Source organism: Apteryx rowi, unplaced genomic scaffold (genome assembly GCF_003343035.1).
Source record: "Apteryx rowi isolate R43461 unplaced genomic scaffold, aptRow1 scaffold_17, whole genome shotgun sequence".
In the NCBI taxonomy this organism is placed as follows: domain Eukaryota; kingdom Metazoa; phylum Chordata; class Aves; order Apterygiformes; family Apterygidae; genus Apteryx; species Apteryx rowi.
The window spans coordinates 4,079,886-4,096,912 of record NW_020447974.1 but is presented as its reverse complement, the minus strand read 5'-3'; the positions used below and the strand labels follow the sequence as shown (position 1 = coordinate 4,096,912).

At 38.6% G+C, this 17,027-nt stretch overlaps 1 protein-coding gene across 1 annotated transcript in view; it reads right to left on the bottom strand.

Annotated features, from left to right (window-relative positions):
• ADAMTSL3 (ADAMTS like 3) overlaps positions 1-17,027 on the bottom strand; it is a 195,590-nt gene that overhangs the window by 37,056 nt on the left and 141,507 nt on the right. The window contains exons 12-15 of the mRNA XM_026060624.1: positions 15,131-15,335; positions 14,041-14,188; positions 12,461-12,545; positions 4,998-5,284 (exon numbers count right to left, since the gene is read on the bottom strand). Coding sequence (XP_025916409.1) covers positions 4,998-5,284; positions 12,461-12,545; positions 14,041-14,188; positions 15,131-15,335 — 725 coding nt within the window. The remainder of the gene's footprint in view (positions 1-4,997; positions 5,285-12,460; positions 12,546-14,040; positions 14,189-15,130; positions 15,336-17,027) is intronic.

The window sequence follows — 17,027 nt, the reverse complement described above, 5'->3', positions numbered from 1 at the left end:
TGTCACAGTCAAAAGTCATGTTGCTCTGGAATGCACTGTGATGAGTAATAATCTTCTAAATATCTTACCCAAGGGAGGGGAACGAAATGAGGCTTCTTTCAGGCCTTCTAAATGAGTAATAATCCCATAGGAACTTTATATCACAGTGTTATAAAAACGGAATTGGTCAGCCAAACAAACAAAAGGCACGTCACACCACGTAAGGCTTTTTAATGCAACATGCCACCTGCAGTTCCTTAAAGCATTGCTGTCTTGACCTGGCTTTGATTGTGTTACCACAAGAAAATGTTGACATGCAGCGTGTCTTTCCTTTGGCTTAACTATAGGCACAAACAGTAGTGATTCCTTCCAACATATGCCTTATTTAAAGAAAAAAAGTGCACCCTCTTTTGATACTCTAAGTACAAACCAGATATTGTAGAGCTGTTAAAAATGCACGCCAGCCTGTTCCTTCCTGTTCCTTGTTTTCAGTTCAGGGACTCTAATAAATAACTCCACTTAAACTGATGCAGCGCTCTCTTGAACTCTGCTGTGAAAATGTCTCAAAAATTAATCAGATTTCTCACCCCCAAGTATAATTTTATCTTGGTTGGGAACTTCCATCACAGATAAATTTCTTTTTCTACATAGATTGGAAAATGGAAAAATCTATTATTCAAACAAGCAAAGTTCTATATGTTTGACTTTCTTGGCTTATAATATAAACATAGTAGATAATTTAACTAAAACATTATGTATGCAGTAGGGAACATTAAGTATTTTTACAGTAATCTGATGCACTATTGTAGTAATTATCCTACTATTCAGTGAAATAGAATATTTCTATTTTAGCCCAGCATTCAAACCACATACATTTACATTCTTTCACAAGCTTTTCTGTGCAATGAAATATACAGTGCACGAAGCTGCGTTAAACGATTAGAACGTTTGAAAAAAATCCAGGCTTTTTAGAGTAAAAAGAAAACGAGGGTGAAAGTTGCTGTGTAAATGGGGAGAGGGTGGATCTCTTCAACCAACTCTATACCTGGAAGAGGAAGAACAGTCATTTCTTTCTACCAAATAGTCTCAGCTTGATGCCTACTTAAAAATACATACTATCGGCTGAAAATAACCCAGCAGAAACTCCAAGTACTACATGTGCTATTTCTCCCTGTAAATCTACTGAAACGGGCTATGTTATTTTATGGTCCTCTTGTAAAAGAGTAAACAGTTAGTCTCTGTAGTTAGTGAAACTACTTACAGAAGTAACCAGTTACCAAATTACCTACAACGCTATTGCAAACGCTTTCAACTTTATTTGCGAGTCTCACAATACTCATTGTTTTTCTTAAAAGCCCTTAAAATACGGTTGGCATCCTGTGATTTTCTAAGAATCTCTGGTTTCTTATACATAAAAAAGTAAACTTTTAGCCATTATGGCCCAGACAAAAGCCTGAAAATATAATTTGATTGCACCCTAAAGGTTCCAAAGCACAAGCTGCAGGAAAAAAAAAAGGGAACTAGATGTATATTTATTTTTTAATCTCATTATTTTTAAGCCAATATAATGACTTTGGGGGGCTGAATCATAATTTTTTGAAGCATTTGGAATATAAATAACAAGAATTACATGGAATTACTAGAATTTGCCTTTACAATTAAAGGTATTTTTAGAACAGAGATCTCCATTATTTTTTAATAGAGAACATCCCTTTAAAATAGTGTTTGCTAGTTAATTGACTGACAACACTAAAGAAATACTACAGATTGCGAGAAAAACATTTCTTTTCAGCAGTCATACTCTTTACTTTGATAATTACTATTACTTCTCACTGATAATCCGTGAAAATTAACATTATGCTTATATTGAGGGCTTCTGCATAAGGACCAAAGTTTTTCAGAGTGGAAAAAAAAACCATTCTGGGAAAATCAAGGCCAATCCTGAGGTCTCTAAACAATTTTTACTTGGACACTGCTAGTCGTCTTTGCTGCCAGGGCACACAGTTGGCTCATTTTCAGCTTGGGATTTCTTCAGGTACTGAAGACAAAATATATAGTTCTTTAGTCTTCTGGGTGGTAACAGTTTCCTACGGATCTTAAACATGACGTCTGGCTCATGACAAATCAAACTGGAGAACTTTTATTTGCGCTCCTGGAAAGATCGACGGAGGAGGTATGAATCATGGTAACAGGCACAGCGCAGCCGTGCAGTCCTCAAGGGCAACAACTTCAAGGCACCCAAAGCGCTGCGCCGTGAGCCACCCAGACGGGGTGCAGAAAGCACCCAAAGTGCCCACAGACTCCTTGCTCTCGGGCCGCTAACACCTCATGAACAGGCTGAACTCGAAGGCAGAGCCATGTTCGATAACGAGCTGCAGCCTGCTCTATCCCAGTGATTCTCCGACCTCAGAAAGAATGGTACCGTCTGCATTTTTACCTCTGCTTAGGAGACGGGTCAGGGGAGAGTTCAAATTAAATGTCTAGTCTGCATGCAGATTTAAAAAAGTGGTGCAGGTGACAAGCGCTGAAACAGAGATTCAGTCCTTGCTCAAGCAGCGGCCATAAAGCTTGCAGCCGGCTTCGCTGCCGCCGGCTTTTCCCTCATTCGGGGACAGGCAAGCGCTAAGAAACAGGGGGGGAAGTTCCAAGGATTCAGAAATCCACAGGAATTTATTTTAATAGCAACTGCTAGATACATACATACTAGAGACAAAGTACCTAATATAATTTACATTACATTGGGATATTCCAAACTCAGACAACATTTATTTCTTGTAACTAAAGAGTTCATCTAATTGAAATGAGATTTGGACATAAAACTTAGCAGAAATGGATCAGATCCTTTGAACTACACAATGGAAAAATAGTAGACACAGTGAGATCATTAGTTAGTACATTGCAATAAGCTGGAAACAGAAGAGATGTCTGGTTCCCTTACAACTATTTATCGGCAGGTAATTTTTGGTCCGTTTGAAAGTGTCTGCCAAGACAGCAAGAAGCACAAAACTGATAGAAGGAAAAATTCACTATTACCTAACTAGCACAACAGCACAGGGGCTGCTGAAGCTGTTCATTGATAAAATGTCCTCACAGCCCACATTTCCCAGGAGCAGCACGCAGAAGAATGTCTAGACATAGGGCTGGTGATAACACAGAAGTCTCAAGAACACAAAAAGACATTTTATTTCCAAACTTCTTCAAACGGCTCATTTCTATTCCATCTCCAAACATTTAGATTTTCATGAACACTTGTAGGAAAATTCTGGGTCAAGCAACCTCACAAATTCATGAAAAGGCTAAAAGTCAACAGCGAATTCCCGCTCGGCTCCATTGGGAACAAAATCAAGGCGAATTTATGATTTTGTTCTTTAGTCATTTTAAGGTTGCTTTATGCTGGCAAATGAAGTTGTTGTCTTCATAACAGCCTCCTTAAGTTACCTTAGCTGGCAAGCACAATTTTTTATGTGAACATTTTTGCACAGCCAAACACACATGTGAAAACACAGACAATGTAAGCACGCACATGTGTAACGGCAGGCAAAGAAACAGAGATTATTTTAGCCCAGGATTCTGCTCATCTCCTCAAAATTGAAAAAAAATTGAGATTTTGAACCCCTCTGAAAAAGATATTGGCTAAAAGCAGTAGCAATGTGGATTTAGGATGGCAATGAGGTGATTACACATTACAAAAATCAGTTGAGATATGAAAAAAATGAGAATTAAAAATTTAGAGATAACGAAAGCCTTGTTTCTGCTTTAGAAAACAATTCCTTATTTCTAAAAAAAATGATCTCATTAAAATGCAAAAATAGAGACAATCTGTCACAGTAATTGTCACAACTGTCAGCAAGTCACATTTTTATATATCCTTTGAGCTATAGCCTCTTCCACCTTGCCATCCATAACACCTACTGAAGGTAGTGGGGGGAATGGGATCCTCCACCTTTTGTGATCACATGTGCTGCTGTTCTTATGGATTAATCCCATCAGGAAAGAGCAGTATTAAATGATAAATGAGGCTTTTATCAGTCACTTACCAGCCTGCTGACAGTGTTCTGGGGCACCCTCCCAGCTTCTGTCTTCAAGTTTTGAACTGGTGAATAACACACAGGAGGCCACTTTCTATGAGGTCTAGACTGGCTCTTCAATTCCAACTGTTGCTGCTCTCCCCTTTTCTACATTTTATATTTCTTCTGTGGGCACAACTGTCTTCACTTCCCATTGATGTCATCATTCCTGTCATATATAGGTGTGTTCACAATTCCACTGCTTCCACTTACACTTCATAACTCACTTCTGTGTTCAGTCCCTAAGCACAGTATGTAGTAGCAACACCAGCAACCTCGTCTGCTAACATGTACTTAGGACGACAGGGAGATTCGGTTACATCCAAGGAGGAATGCGCCTAACTACTTGAAGACAGATGTATGGCATGGAGCTCCTATGGAGTGATATACTGTACCAAACCCTAAACAAACTCCTATTTGATCTTCATGCCAGTCAGACGGAAATCAAGCCTCACTAATTACAACTTTGTGTCCCTACTCTACTGCAGAAAATTGCAGCTTTTTGGAAGATAAGGGAAAATTAACATGAGAATTTTAACTTTGAAACTAGACACTTTCAGTTCCTAGGAAAAGAAAGACCATTTAAACATGCCCATCACTGATGCATTTAACATGCTGGTACCACCAACTGCCTGACAGCTGAGCTTATACTTTGCAACATTCGATAGCACAAAAATGATACCTGCAGTATCAAGACTGAAGCAAATTGCTGCATCAACGACTTTTTAAACCTTATTTAACCAAATGAAGTTCAGTTTTTGAACACAGGATTTCAAGAAACCATACTGGTTTAAAATACTTTAGTAATACTCTGGAAATAAGTTAAAAGTTGAGGCTGCATTTTTCCTACATATCAGCGTAGCTAATTTGGGGTGACACTAATAGAAGACCCAACAATATCGAACAACGTCAAATTCTACAACTCGTGCTAAAAAAATTAAATAAAAGTACCTCCAAGACATGTGGCTGAGCAAGGAGTAAAGCCAATGTATTCCCAGTCATAAATCAAGCTGCCATCTTCAGCATGTGAAAACTCTGGCGTGTAGGGGATAGGATCACTGTCACAGGGTGCCTGGTGACATCCTCGTTCTGTTGGTGGCTTCACATCTTCACATTCCTCCTCCGGCAGTTCCACCTCAGTCTGAGTAAAAGCGAGAAGAATTCGGCACTTCACGTCCCGCACCTGTATGCCATTGCCACATGTGGCACTACACGGAGACCAGGGTTCAGGAATAAACCTGCAAATAACCACAGTGCAGGGGAGACATTTGCATTTAATCCCACATACTTGTGTCTGCATGTGCGCAGTTAAAATGCAGCTCAAAGATGTAAATGTATACATTATATGCAAAGCAGATAATACATAATGCTATTTGATGGTTAAAAAAAATTCATAATTATTTAAATCTCTCACTTGTCTCCCATCTAATACCAACCCTCAAAATTCAATAAATACAACAGAAAAAAATGAAGGAAAAGAGGAGAAGGAAGGGAAAAGTAAAAAGAAGAAAAATCATGAGGAACAGGGAAAGCTGTATCTTTTTGGGGAGGAAAAGGACATCACCTAAAGGTTTTCCCAAACTCCCTACGTGGTGTAAAAAAGAAAAAAGGAGAAACTCCATGAATACATACATACATACATATACATATATACACACACACACACACACACACATATATTATGATTCAATGGCTCCCCAGGTATGCAAAGTTAGGCATATGCCAAAAGTATATTTGCAGTCTGCTTAAATTTCTGAGAAGGGCTGTCACTGTACATCACAGTAATAATGATGAACTAAAGAAAGGCACTTTTCAAATGTAGCTATCTCCAATGCCCAACACTTCAGGCTGCTATTCAGATTTAATCTTGTAAAAAGCCCCTCATCTTCAATAAAGAGGTCTMACCTGCTCAGTCTATAATCCATCATTTCTATCACAAAGCCTTTATGCTCCTGATGAACTATAAAAAAATCTTGTTTTACAGATCATGAATTTACTGAAGAAAAGGGGTTTTTAGTCTATAATATTCTCTTACTTCAAGGGTCACATTAATATCCAATAGTAATTTTCAAAATGACACTAAAGCCAAGGGGCCGAATTTCATTAACAAAGTCATCTTGGGTGGCTTTGGGGTACAATTTATATGAAATCAAATAGTTTTACAGGACTTTTTCTCAAAAGGCTGCAGTTGCTTCTCTTTATTATATGTTCAAATGCAGCTGATGATCGAAAAACAGATGGGAGAAATATGAGAATTTGTATGACCAATGCTAAAAATGTTTCTAAAAGGAAAAATCCAAATTAGGATCCAAAGATTTTTCCCCTCTTTGATTAAAAATAATCTTTTCTGCAAGAAAGCAGCCTTAAGAATGCAAGTACAGTTAGTCGGGCAAGACAGACAAAAGCAAGTACTTACACTCTGCATTTACAGTAAACACAGAAAAATGTCAACATAGTGTGGTTCATTCTGTGGACAAGTTAATCGTCTTGAGTCACCTATTTCTTGCCAGTATACACAGAGGAAGAACCAAAAGAGAAAGAAGGCCAGATGACTGGGCAGTCCGTAACGATGCTTGGCTCAGCCCTGGGGGTGGTCACCCCCACCACCCTTGGGGCAGCCACCCAACACACAACATGTCCTGCAGGAGAACAGCTATTCTTCCCTCCTCTAATAAAAGTTATAAGGTAGCTGACTGTTCTTCAAAGAGCTCTTGGTGAAATACCTTTACAACTCTACTAAAAAGATAAGTGAAGATGTCAAAGTTTGTCACTTCCAAGTTTCCTTAACAGAGCCTCAAAGTTTTAGTCACATGTATCCTGTTGCTGACAGACTTCACTGAGGGCCTCAGTATCCCCAACTGCTCCTGAAACCAAGGAAAACTAAGAATATTCCTCACTCCACAAGTCTGACAATCTTGGAAGCACATGACCAGACTGATTTTTATTGGAAGGGTATTGTCTAAATGGTGGATGATTGTGTCCTACAGTTATAAGAACAGCGTAAATGCCATACTGGTGCCACCTAACGGTCCATCTAGTCCAAGGACATGGCTGATGGGTCAATGTCCAGATGTTTTTGATAACAAATTCTAACCAAACATCTGTGGGAAAAGCTGCTACAAGGGAAGGCTTTCTCTTACCCCAGAGTTAAAATCAGCTTAACCCTGAATCATCAGATTTCACAGTCTTTCCAGAGAGCCATGCAGACCAACGAGGGTCGCCATGTCAGAACGGCCCTGATCCAACAAAACAATTAAGCACATGCCTAACTTTAAGCATATTAGCAGTCCTTTGAAGTCAGCAGGAGTATAAGATGCTCAGAGTTAAACTTGTGCTAAAGTGCTTTATTGGACCAAGTCCATTGTGTACAGGCATAAGAAAATTCTGATTTTTCTCTCCAAAATTGATCCATTTCTAGGGAAAAGAAAATGTATAAATCTATTTGTAGTCATGAACCTAATTTGAAAAATAAAATTAATAGACACCTACAGTTAAAAAGAGTTGCTCAGTGTTCAAACCACACCYAACACTTTACAGTCTGAAAGAAAATAACTTTTTTTGGTAAAAGCATGACAGCAACATGCCAGAAATTAGTAATAATTTTGTATACTGTTAGTTGAATGCATTAAAGCATTCCAAAAATAATGTATGATGTGCTCCTTTGAAACCCTGTATAACTGTTTGAAAGGAAAATTTGAACCACAGCAATTCTTTCATTCATCAACCAATTGTTTTATAAAGAAACTTAGAAAATTCTAAGCATTTTTTCTTTGACTTATAGCAAGGCTATATTGTAATTGAGGTTTTCCTGTTGAATATTAGTGTCTGGGATTTTACAGTGAAGTGCAAGATTAAAAAAAAAAAACACTAAAATTTTTTTTATTCTACCTCACCATTTGCTAAACTAGTCACGTGACTACCTAGCCACCAAAATCCTAAATAATAGAACTTTTCAGGGGAAGACCTTTTTAATGTTGCACTTTAAATTTTAACAGAAGCCAATGGAAGCTGATAAAACAAAATGAGGGCATGGAACTGGCTGAACAGTGTCAGAGCTCTAGAGGTTGGAAGTTAGTGTTTTATCTAAATTTTGAGTTTGGACAGATGATTTTTTTTTTAATTATTTAAAATATGCACTAGCAAAGCCTGTAACAGATCATTAAAGTAAATTATCCTTCAGCCTCAGAAGTGATTTATTTTTAATTGAGTGACATTCATAGCACACACGGCAGTACTTTGGACGCAATACCTCTCTGAAGCAAATGGAAATTTACTCTGCCTTTGATTAATGTACACTCAGAGCGATCTCAGGTCAGGATTAAGTAACATCAAAGCACTTCTTATATTGTGATGCCCTGCAGATCATTAGGAATTTATAATGGAACAGAGAGAATCATGGTAACTCTGAAAATTTTCTGAGAGTTTTAATTAGTTTGTAGATGAGACCCCTTCTCTTCTTTCTGGTAAAAAGAAAAAAAAAAGAGGAAAGAAAAGTTGCAAAGGAGAACAGGCACAGCTTTTCACAGTCAGCCTTTTTTTTTTTTGTATAGTCATTCTTACTAGTGCAAAGTAGAGATCAAATGCTACTAAAATTATTTGCACAGGTATAAATGATGCACACACTGCAGTCACAGTGGAGAATATATGTCCCATGTGGTATTCTCAGACTAACAGTAAGGGAAGTGTGCATTCACTTGGCACACTTGGAAAAAGCCAGTGTGGGGTGACCTGRAAAACAAAGCAGTGATCTAAACTGCTGACAGTAAAACTGGGACAGACCAGCCCGACCCAACCTCATCAAATCTGGGCTGAAAACACAATCCAGGCGCAGCCTTCTCCAGCACTCTAACKATTTGGAAAACGTGGTGTCTCTTACTATTTTATTTTCCTCCTGCCTACAGTCCTTGCTTTCAGTTAAGGCAGGAAATGCCAAAATCCTGAAAAAGGGCTGCTCTTGTGATATTTGCAGTCCCACACTACAGCTGCAAGGAGCCTGGACAGAAGTCTGCAGAAGCATCTGAAATGTTGACTGCTTACCGGAGCAGCACTGCCATGGCCCTGGCACCCTGCTCATCACTGAACCACCGCTCTTCGCCTGCTCTGAGCAGAGCTGCACTACTAATCATTTTATCAACCCCAAGCGTAACATGTTAGACTAAATGACCAGCCCATTTTCAGAGACGAAGCAGGGAAAAATGTTTAATTCTCTCTCACCAATTGCACAGTGGGAAAGTTGCTGCAAAAATGACTCAGCAACGCAATGAGCAGGAACCTTTGTGATACCACACCTCACTTTTAGCTAGTGCAGCTCTATGAACCTGGTGATTATTTTTTAGCTCAGGTTGCTGAAAAAATATGCTTCTGAAAACATTTTAATTTTGTCCTAAACCATGAGAAGGAAAGGCAGTGAGGTGTCTATTTCTTTAGCTTGTGATTAAAAAAGGATGCAAAATCTTGCTGAAGCTTCTCTGCAAATCCCACTGTAACTAAGAAGGCTCAAGGGAGGAACGTTTAAAATAATGATTGGTATCAACTGTCATCACATTCCACAACTAAAAACTGAAAAGGTCAGACCTACATTTTTCTTGGCCTCACTTTAAGGGCAGTCATTTTTTATTTTGCTAATAATAAAAAAGAAAAAAAGCTTTTGAACATTCACCGTCTATATAAATTCAGGACACCAGCCGTGGTAGACCACAGCAGCAGAAGTATTTATCTTCCCCAAGCTAGTTTGGCACATTCATCATTTGTGGGTTCTAAAGCGCAGCTGCATTTATTCTCTTATTTATTATCAACTAACGTATCACCCAAAAGCACAGAAAGATAGTTGTAATAAAAGGATGGACTAGAAGCTGAGACTCCATATTGTGGTTTTAGTTGGATGACAAGAGAATAACTAAAATTAAAAGTGATGGCATTCTACCAAGGATAGCATAAACCCCCAGCTAGGCAAAGGTGGGCTATGAGTTATCACGCTGTGCCATGTGCAAATCACACTGTGCCATGTGTAAATTACAAAAAAAACAAAGTTAAACATATGCAAAGCAGAGGGAAATACTGTTACAGTTTACTCTGGGAGAAGTAACAACCTATTGTTACAGTTTCTCTTTATATCCTAAACTCTGACCCAAAAATCTTACTGCATCTGAAAAGACTGGAGCAGTTAGGGCATGAGATTTAAAACACCATGTGAGAAATTGCTCTGTTTGCAAAGCACTGTGCACGTGACCAATAGGCAGCCTGAGAAAAGGAACGAAGGCAGATTTGTTCAGCTCTGCTGGAAAACGTGGTCTTGAATAACCCATTTCAATGGCTGTGGCTCCTTTAAGCCCTTCATCTCCTGTTACAGGGCAGTGCGACATACAGTACGGTTGAGTCAAACCGGAAGCCAGGCATCAGTCTACATTATTCATTATTCTCAGCAAGGTAATCTTAACTCTCTTTATTATTTTTTTATTTCTCCTTACCTGCCAGCTTCCTCAGAAGAATAAGGTAAGAGCACTTGGTGCCAGAAGACATCAGCAGCAGTAAAAACAAACTAATAGGGAATCTGGCTGGACCATTACATTTGGGTCCTAGGAGAGCACAGAGCACCCAGACTAGGAAAGCAGAACCCCAGCAACACAGTAAAGAGGAGGATGGCAGAGAAGAGTCATCAGCAAGAAGTGGCTGGAGAAACCCTTTAGACTTGGGTGAAGATGCCTCTGAAAAGTGTGAAGGAAAGATTCTTGGGACAGGATTAGGATCATGAATGAAAGATGAGGAAAATCTGGGTCTCCAAAGTAAGAGCAAGAATATCCAAGTCAATAGGAAAAAATCCAGAAAACTGCAGAGTTGTGACGGGAGCTGCACTGAGAACTCATGCACACGGCTGCATTCACACTGTGGGGTTTCACTGGAATAGACTGGTCATTTCAAGGAAGGTATGAATAACTGCGCTCTTTGCAAGCAAAAAGTAAAAGTGAGCTCATCACCAAGTTTGTGGCTCAATTCTATTATATTCAGTCTTCTAAACCAGCCTGCTGTGTCCCTGTCAGTCTTCCTTTGCTTATTCTACCAGAATACTGCTAAGAGAATCCTAAAAAACTAGAGACTACACTAGCTCATAGTCTCCACAGTGTATCACATACCACTGTGTTTGATTTTGTAATGCCAAAGATTTTCTTTATAGCTTTGTGCTGAATCCTCTTTAGAGATGATCTCATATGCTTTCATTCTGATACGCTGACATTCAACAGGCATGTTTGATTGCATCACTGCCTTTGACAATCCTACTTTATGTCTTTTTATGTCTTTGCTACTACACCCTGCCTGAATTCAGAGCCACCAATTTGGAGAGTGAAATAACCACTCACAGTAGATAAACACTTGACTTTAGATGCTAAAGCAGTGAAAAGTTTAAAGTACAGCCACCATAACTATGCAAGCAACACCTGTTTGGCAAGTGGGTTCTCCTGTGAGTCAGCGCAGGTGTAAAGATTTTATTACTCATGATCACACCTGTTGGTAGGTATGTGCCAAAATCAGGAATAGCTAGCTGAAGGAAGAAAAATAAGAACTAATGGGGCATACCCTGCACTCAGAGCAGTACAAATCCAAAGTGACTTCACTAAGCTCATCTAAATTATTTCAGATTGACATTGCTACAAATGAGTGCAGATCCTGGCTAAGTACAACAGAGTACAGCTCAAAATTCTTCACAAAACCCTTAAAGAAAGTTATTACTTTCTAGAAAATTATGTTCTATATTTTGAATATAGTATATACATAAGTGCATGAAGTGCACATAAGAGGCAAAGCAATTGTGCAGATGCCCTAGCATGTCAGAGATGGGGGCAAGTGCAGTTGGATTTGTTATGCTTTCATTCCCAGGACTGAAGTGTTGCAAGGCTTACCCCATTAGCTTTTAAGGTGACTCACAACATTCAAATCTTACACACACACACATAAAATATCACAACCTATCCCTGTAGATTCAGCTAAGTTCAGAGATGGAAGGTTTTTCTCACATTCTTTAYGCACTAATCCTGGCAGCCCTCCCAAGTACCTCTTAATTTTTAATATGACGACTATATTCTTGAGGTAAAGGCAATGACTGGGATAAAATTCAATCTGTTTACATTACTTCAGCTGAAATGCTTCCACATGCATTAATTAAGGCTTAATTAGGGTAAAYTAAGATCCCTTTGTGTTGCTTGAATGATGTAAGGACACTATTAATAGAGGAGTTCTGTGTCTTCCAGAACAGGAGCTCCAAAAGCAAAGTTGTTGAGATGTAAAATTAGGAACAGCTCACAACAAAACTCATCTCCAAGGAGGGCCAAATGTCAAACTGCATAGCAGCACTCATTCCAGATGATCTGCAAAATATGCTGGCAATATTTCTTCAGTGTGAAGAAGTACTTCGTACTTACGTTGGCTCTTCTGAGACTGTTCTGGTCTCTTCCATTTCTTGTGCCTGTTTAAACCACGGTAATTTTGCTTCCACGGGATTTTTTTCTGGTAAGGGGGGAAAAAAAATAAAAAAGCATAAGTAGTTCCTTCAAATTCAAAGCAATACATAGATGTTGGCATTATTCACATTAGCACTTTACTCTTTACATTCCCTATTGACCTATTGCTCCTGAGTAAAGATGCCCTGGATAGTAAAACATCATTTATTAGGAAATTTCTTCATGATGCTGCAGTTCAATCCTGATGCTACTTTTTAGTGAGAGGGTACCAGTAATCCAATTACTCTTCCCATTTAATCTTCAACCTCTCTCCCACATCTTCCCCAAATGCAGCCAGTTTGTATTAGACTGTAATGTATATCTCAGTGTAATGGACTATCATCACAACTTAAGTTTATAGCTGGAAAGGAAGCCAGAAGATAACAAACATACATTGTTCTCCAGATGGACTGGCTTCATTAGAAAATTTTGACATGAAACATTATTTTTGCTGACTACCTGGGCTAGCCACCTTTCTCACAACTAGAACCCAACTTAAAAAGAGAGAAAAAAAAACCACTAGGCTTCTTTTATCTGTCTCTACACTCCATATTTGTATCATGACTTTTCTTGGGGTAGCGTAAGCCAGTTGAGCATCTCTGCCTCCAAACCTAAGTAAAACCCCAGAAGGTCCTTAAAATTTCTACTGCATGGTTTAAATAATAGCATAGCATTTAACCCTGAATAGTTTTGTGCTTGAAGAACTCTCTAAAGTGTGAACTCACTAAAGTCTGAAAACATCCTGAAGAAAAACGAGGTTGTCTACAGATACTTTTCACTTTTTCTATGTAAATCTTTATGGAGAGTTGTGAATGTCTGAAATATAGCCTTTCAAACAAAAACTGAAAGAATGAGAGTAGAACCAACCCAAATTTTCTGGGCTCAGAGGGACAGAAATGAACAAGGTACAAGAATGGAATAGGACATACTACTTTCCTACTTCATCTATTCTTCTTTTCTCCTTTCACCTTTCCATCAACATTTTTACATCTTACTAATTCTTTTAAAGAATATTTGTCAATTTACATCATTAAGTGTTACAGACCTTTTAAGTATACAAAAGTGGAGAAGAGAGAGGGAGACTAGTTTGGCTATAACTTAATGAATTGATGAAGCCCACTGAGAATCTGGACACATTTAGTGAGATGCAAAAACGGACAAGATCCCAGGCGATACGCACACAGTATTGACCCCATTTCCATGTTACTGAAAAGCTCCTCCTCCCCACCTTGAACTCATTACTTCYGGTTTTCCTAGTTCAACTAAATTGTATAGATTTAGTTAGCATGTTCACTGCATGGTTTTATAGCCACGTTATCAGCAAAGAGTATCAGCAGGTCACTTTCCCTAGCACCAGTAATGAAAACGCTTGCTTTTGCCAAGATTGGAATAAGTCCTAGTAAATTCCAGCTTCTGGCATTTCTGAAAAAGGTTACCAGGGACTTTTAATTCTGTTAACAAAAATGTAAAGCAATAACAGACCCAGACTAAATTCCAGTTACCTCTTGGCTTGTAACATGGTACCGGCACAATGCACTCTTCTTTTATGTGTAGTTTAAGTTGCGGATTGCAGCCACCAACATGCTGTCCACGGTGGTCAATACAAAGCACTACACGGTAACGTAAGCCTCGGCCACAGGTCACCGTGCACTACAGGAGACAACACAACCATTTCACTCCGTTCCTTTTTTATTATATTTATAAATATTTCTAAATAGTAAGTTAGAAGTATTGATGATTTATGTCCACTAAAGTCTCTCCACTGACTTCAGCAGACTTTGGCTCAAGCCCCTAAGTAGAACTTTAATTACTCAATCAGGTATCAGATAAACATGAATTGAATATAACCTTGCATTGCTAGGTGAATAAAAAAAAAGGCTGATGCTGGAAAAAATGTCTAAATTTTGGGAAGGAAAGTGATTTTGCGAGTTCAGTAAAGCTTATCTGATTGGCTACAGTCTGAAACCAAGGTGGCTATCTACTGAAAATATGCTCTCTCACAGCTTTTGGTCATTTTCAGTTTAAGCTGGGTCAGACGTGCTATAAGAACAGTTCCTTCACTATATGTCAGTGATCTCATTTGGATGAACTAAGGAATTATAGAAGTGTTGAGCTATCTGACTAGATCAGATAACTGCAGCCAAGATAAATTGGCTCTATATTCTTATTACTATAATGAAAGGTAAGAAGAATGCTGGAAAATCACCCTTGCAAATATGTCAGCCCCTAGACAGCTATGCCTTTAGCTATTATATGAAGTGAAAGATTACATTCATCTAGAAGTGGGAGACAAACAACCTGATTGCAAAGGGGCCTGACCTCTGGTTCTGATTCTTCCTCTCTGTAAAACAGCAATTCAACAGGCATACATAATTCTATATGCATTTTTCTCTACACAGACAACTAACTTCTTTTTTGATTATCAGGCCAAATTACTTAAGACAAAACGCTAATAAGTGACATGAATTGTTCTTGCAATTATTTTTTCTCAAGAGCCCTGCACATGGCAACACAAGGCCAGAGGCTCCCTTTAGGGGAAAAAAAAGAAAAAGAAAAAAAAAGAATAAAGGTCCAAATTACTTTTCAACTTACTTGAGACCATTCCATAGCCACCCATTTAGGACAATCAAACAGATTACAGGTTTGAATGACTTTGGGCTTAGGGGCATACATGCATTTCCATTCTTCCACTTGCAGTATCTCGCCATGTATGGTCTCCTCTACACACACAAAACTTCTCCTCTGAATACCACCTCCACAGGAAACTGAACATGCAGTCCAAGGGTTATGTTCCCATCTGGAAAAAGAACTCACATTTATTAAAAATAAGGCTACTTTTTTATTCCACTAACCCCTATTAAAAGTGCAAAATACTGAATCCAACCTTGGTGTCATTAAAACTGATTGATATTTTGTTGCTGGATTATTGCCACACACTGAATATAAATACATTGAATTACAGAACTATTTTGTATTATTCCAGGCTTAAATTCATCCACAAAATGAGAAGACAATAGAACTACACATTTAAGCAAGTTTCCTAAAATAACTGAAAACCTAATTCTCATACAGATGTCTTAAAGACCCTAAATTAAATATACTGAATTTGATTATTGGAATGATTTTACTTGCAAATAGTCTAAATCATCTAAATAGAATGTTTTTCACAGTTAATTTACATGGTTACTTGTACTTTTATTACCATTATAAGAAACTGGGAAGCATATGTGCTTGAGATTATGAGAGGTCCAAAGACAAGGACAGATCTGGCTGTGCCAACTGAGGATGTTATTACCCACAGCTGCTTACCACTGTCCACACGGTGCAGATTACCCTTAAAAAAATCTGCCAATGAAAGAAGTTTTATGAGAACTCTAATACCTGCTTTGGGCAAAACTAGTCATATCAGTTCAAACTGTCTTCATCCACAGGCACCCTGAACAGATCCTACTGTGACAGGTACCACTCTTGACTGGTATCACTGCAGTTCTACAAGAGTTTCCCAGCCTCATTAGCATGCTGTTGAAGAAGTTCGTATTCACGCTTTCCAACTCGCTTCAAGCAAAAAGCAGCTGATCATCCATTTCAGCTGCTTCGACTGACCTATCTTACTTCTCCTGAAGCTAGGAGATGTATAGATTAAGAAAAATTCACACAGTCCTGTCAACCAGCAGAGCTGTAGGGCAGAAGCCTTCAACAGAGGGATGATAAACCTGGTGGAAGGGAATGTCTTCAGAATGAGCATCTACCCAGGACCTTAGAGCTAACCACAATAAAGAGGGAAACTGTTGCACCATCCAATGTGAGAACTGCGAGGAGGGTCGCATTAGGTTACAAACTTTCATTTATTTCTTAATCTTACCATAAATGCATAATTAAACAACCACTTTTCAATAAAGAACTATAATCAGCTACTAAAGACTGACCTCAGTAATGTTGCACTCCTGCCACATTCTCAGATTACAAGCATCTATCATAGCATTTGTCTCTAACTTTCACTCTGTCCCACACAACTTTTCTCTCCCTTCACCTAGCTTCCCTTCTTATCCCTTGCTTCCTCTCCACCACCCATCCAAACCAAAGCCAAGCCCTGGAAAATAGTTGAGTCCTGCACCATGTTTAAAATTTATTCATATTACAACAGCAGTGGCTCCAAAAAGATCACGAAAAAAGAATATCAGCTATGAATGGTGGACTCAGCAAGTACTGCAGTATTTCACCAAAATCCATTCATCAAGAGTAACCTAGATATCATAAAGGAAGCCATAATCTCCGATTAGATGAAGCAGAGGCCTACAAATCAAAGATAAAATTAAGTAATTACAACCCACTTTCTACAATCCAGTAGGTAAGTCAAGTACACTTCCTGTTTTCAGCAATTCATTAAACTGTTTACAAAAACATATTAATCATGTTTAAGCTCAGCAGAGGAGAGAATGAGTCTGAAACACAGCAAGCCATGGAACGTTAATTGTAGGGTATCTACTCA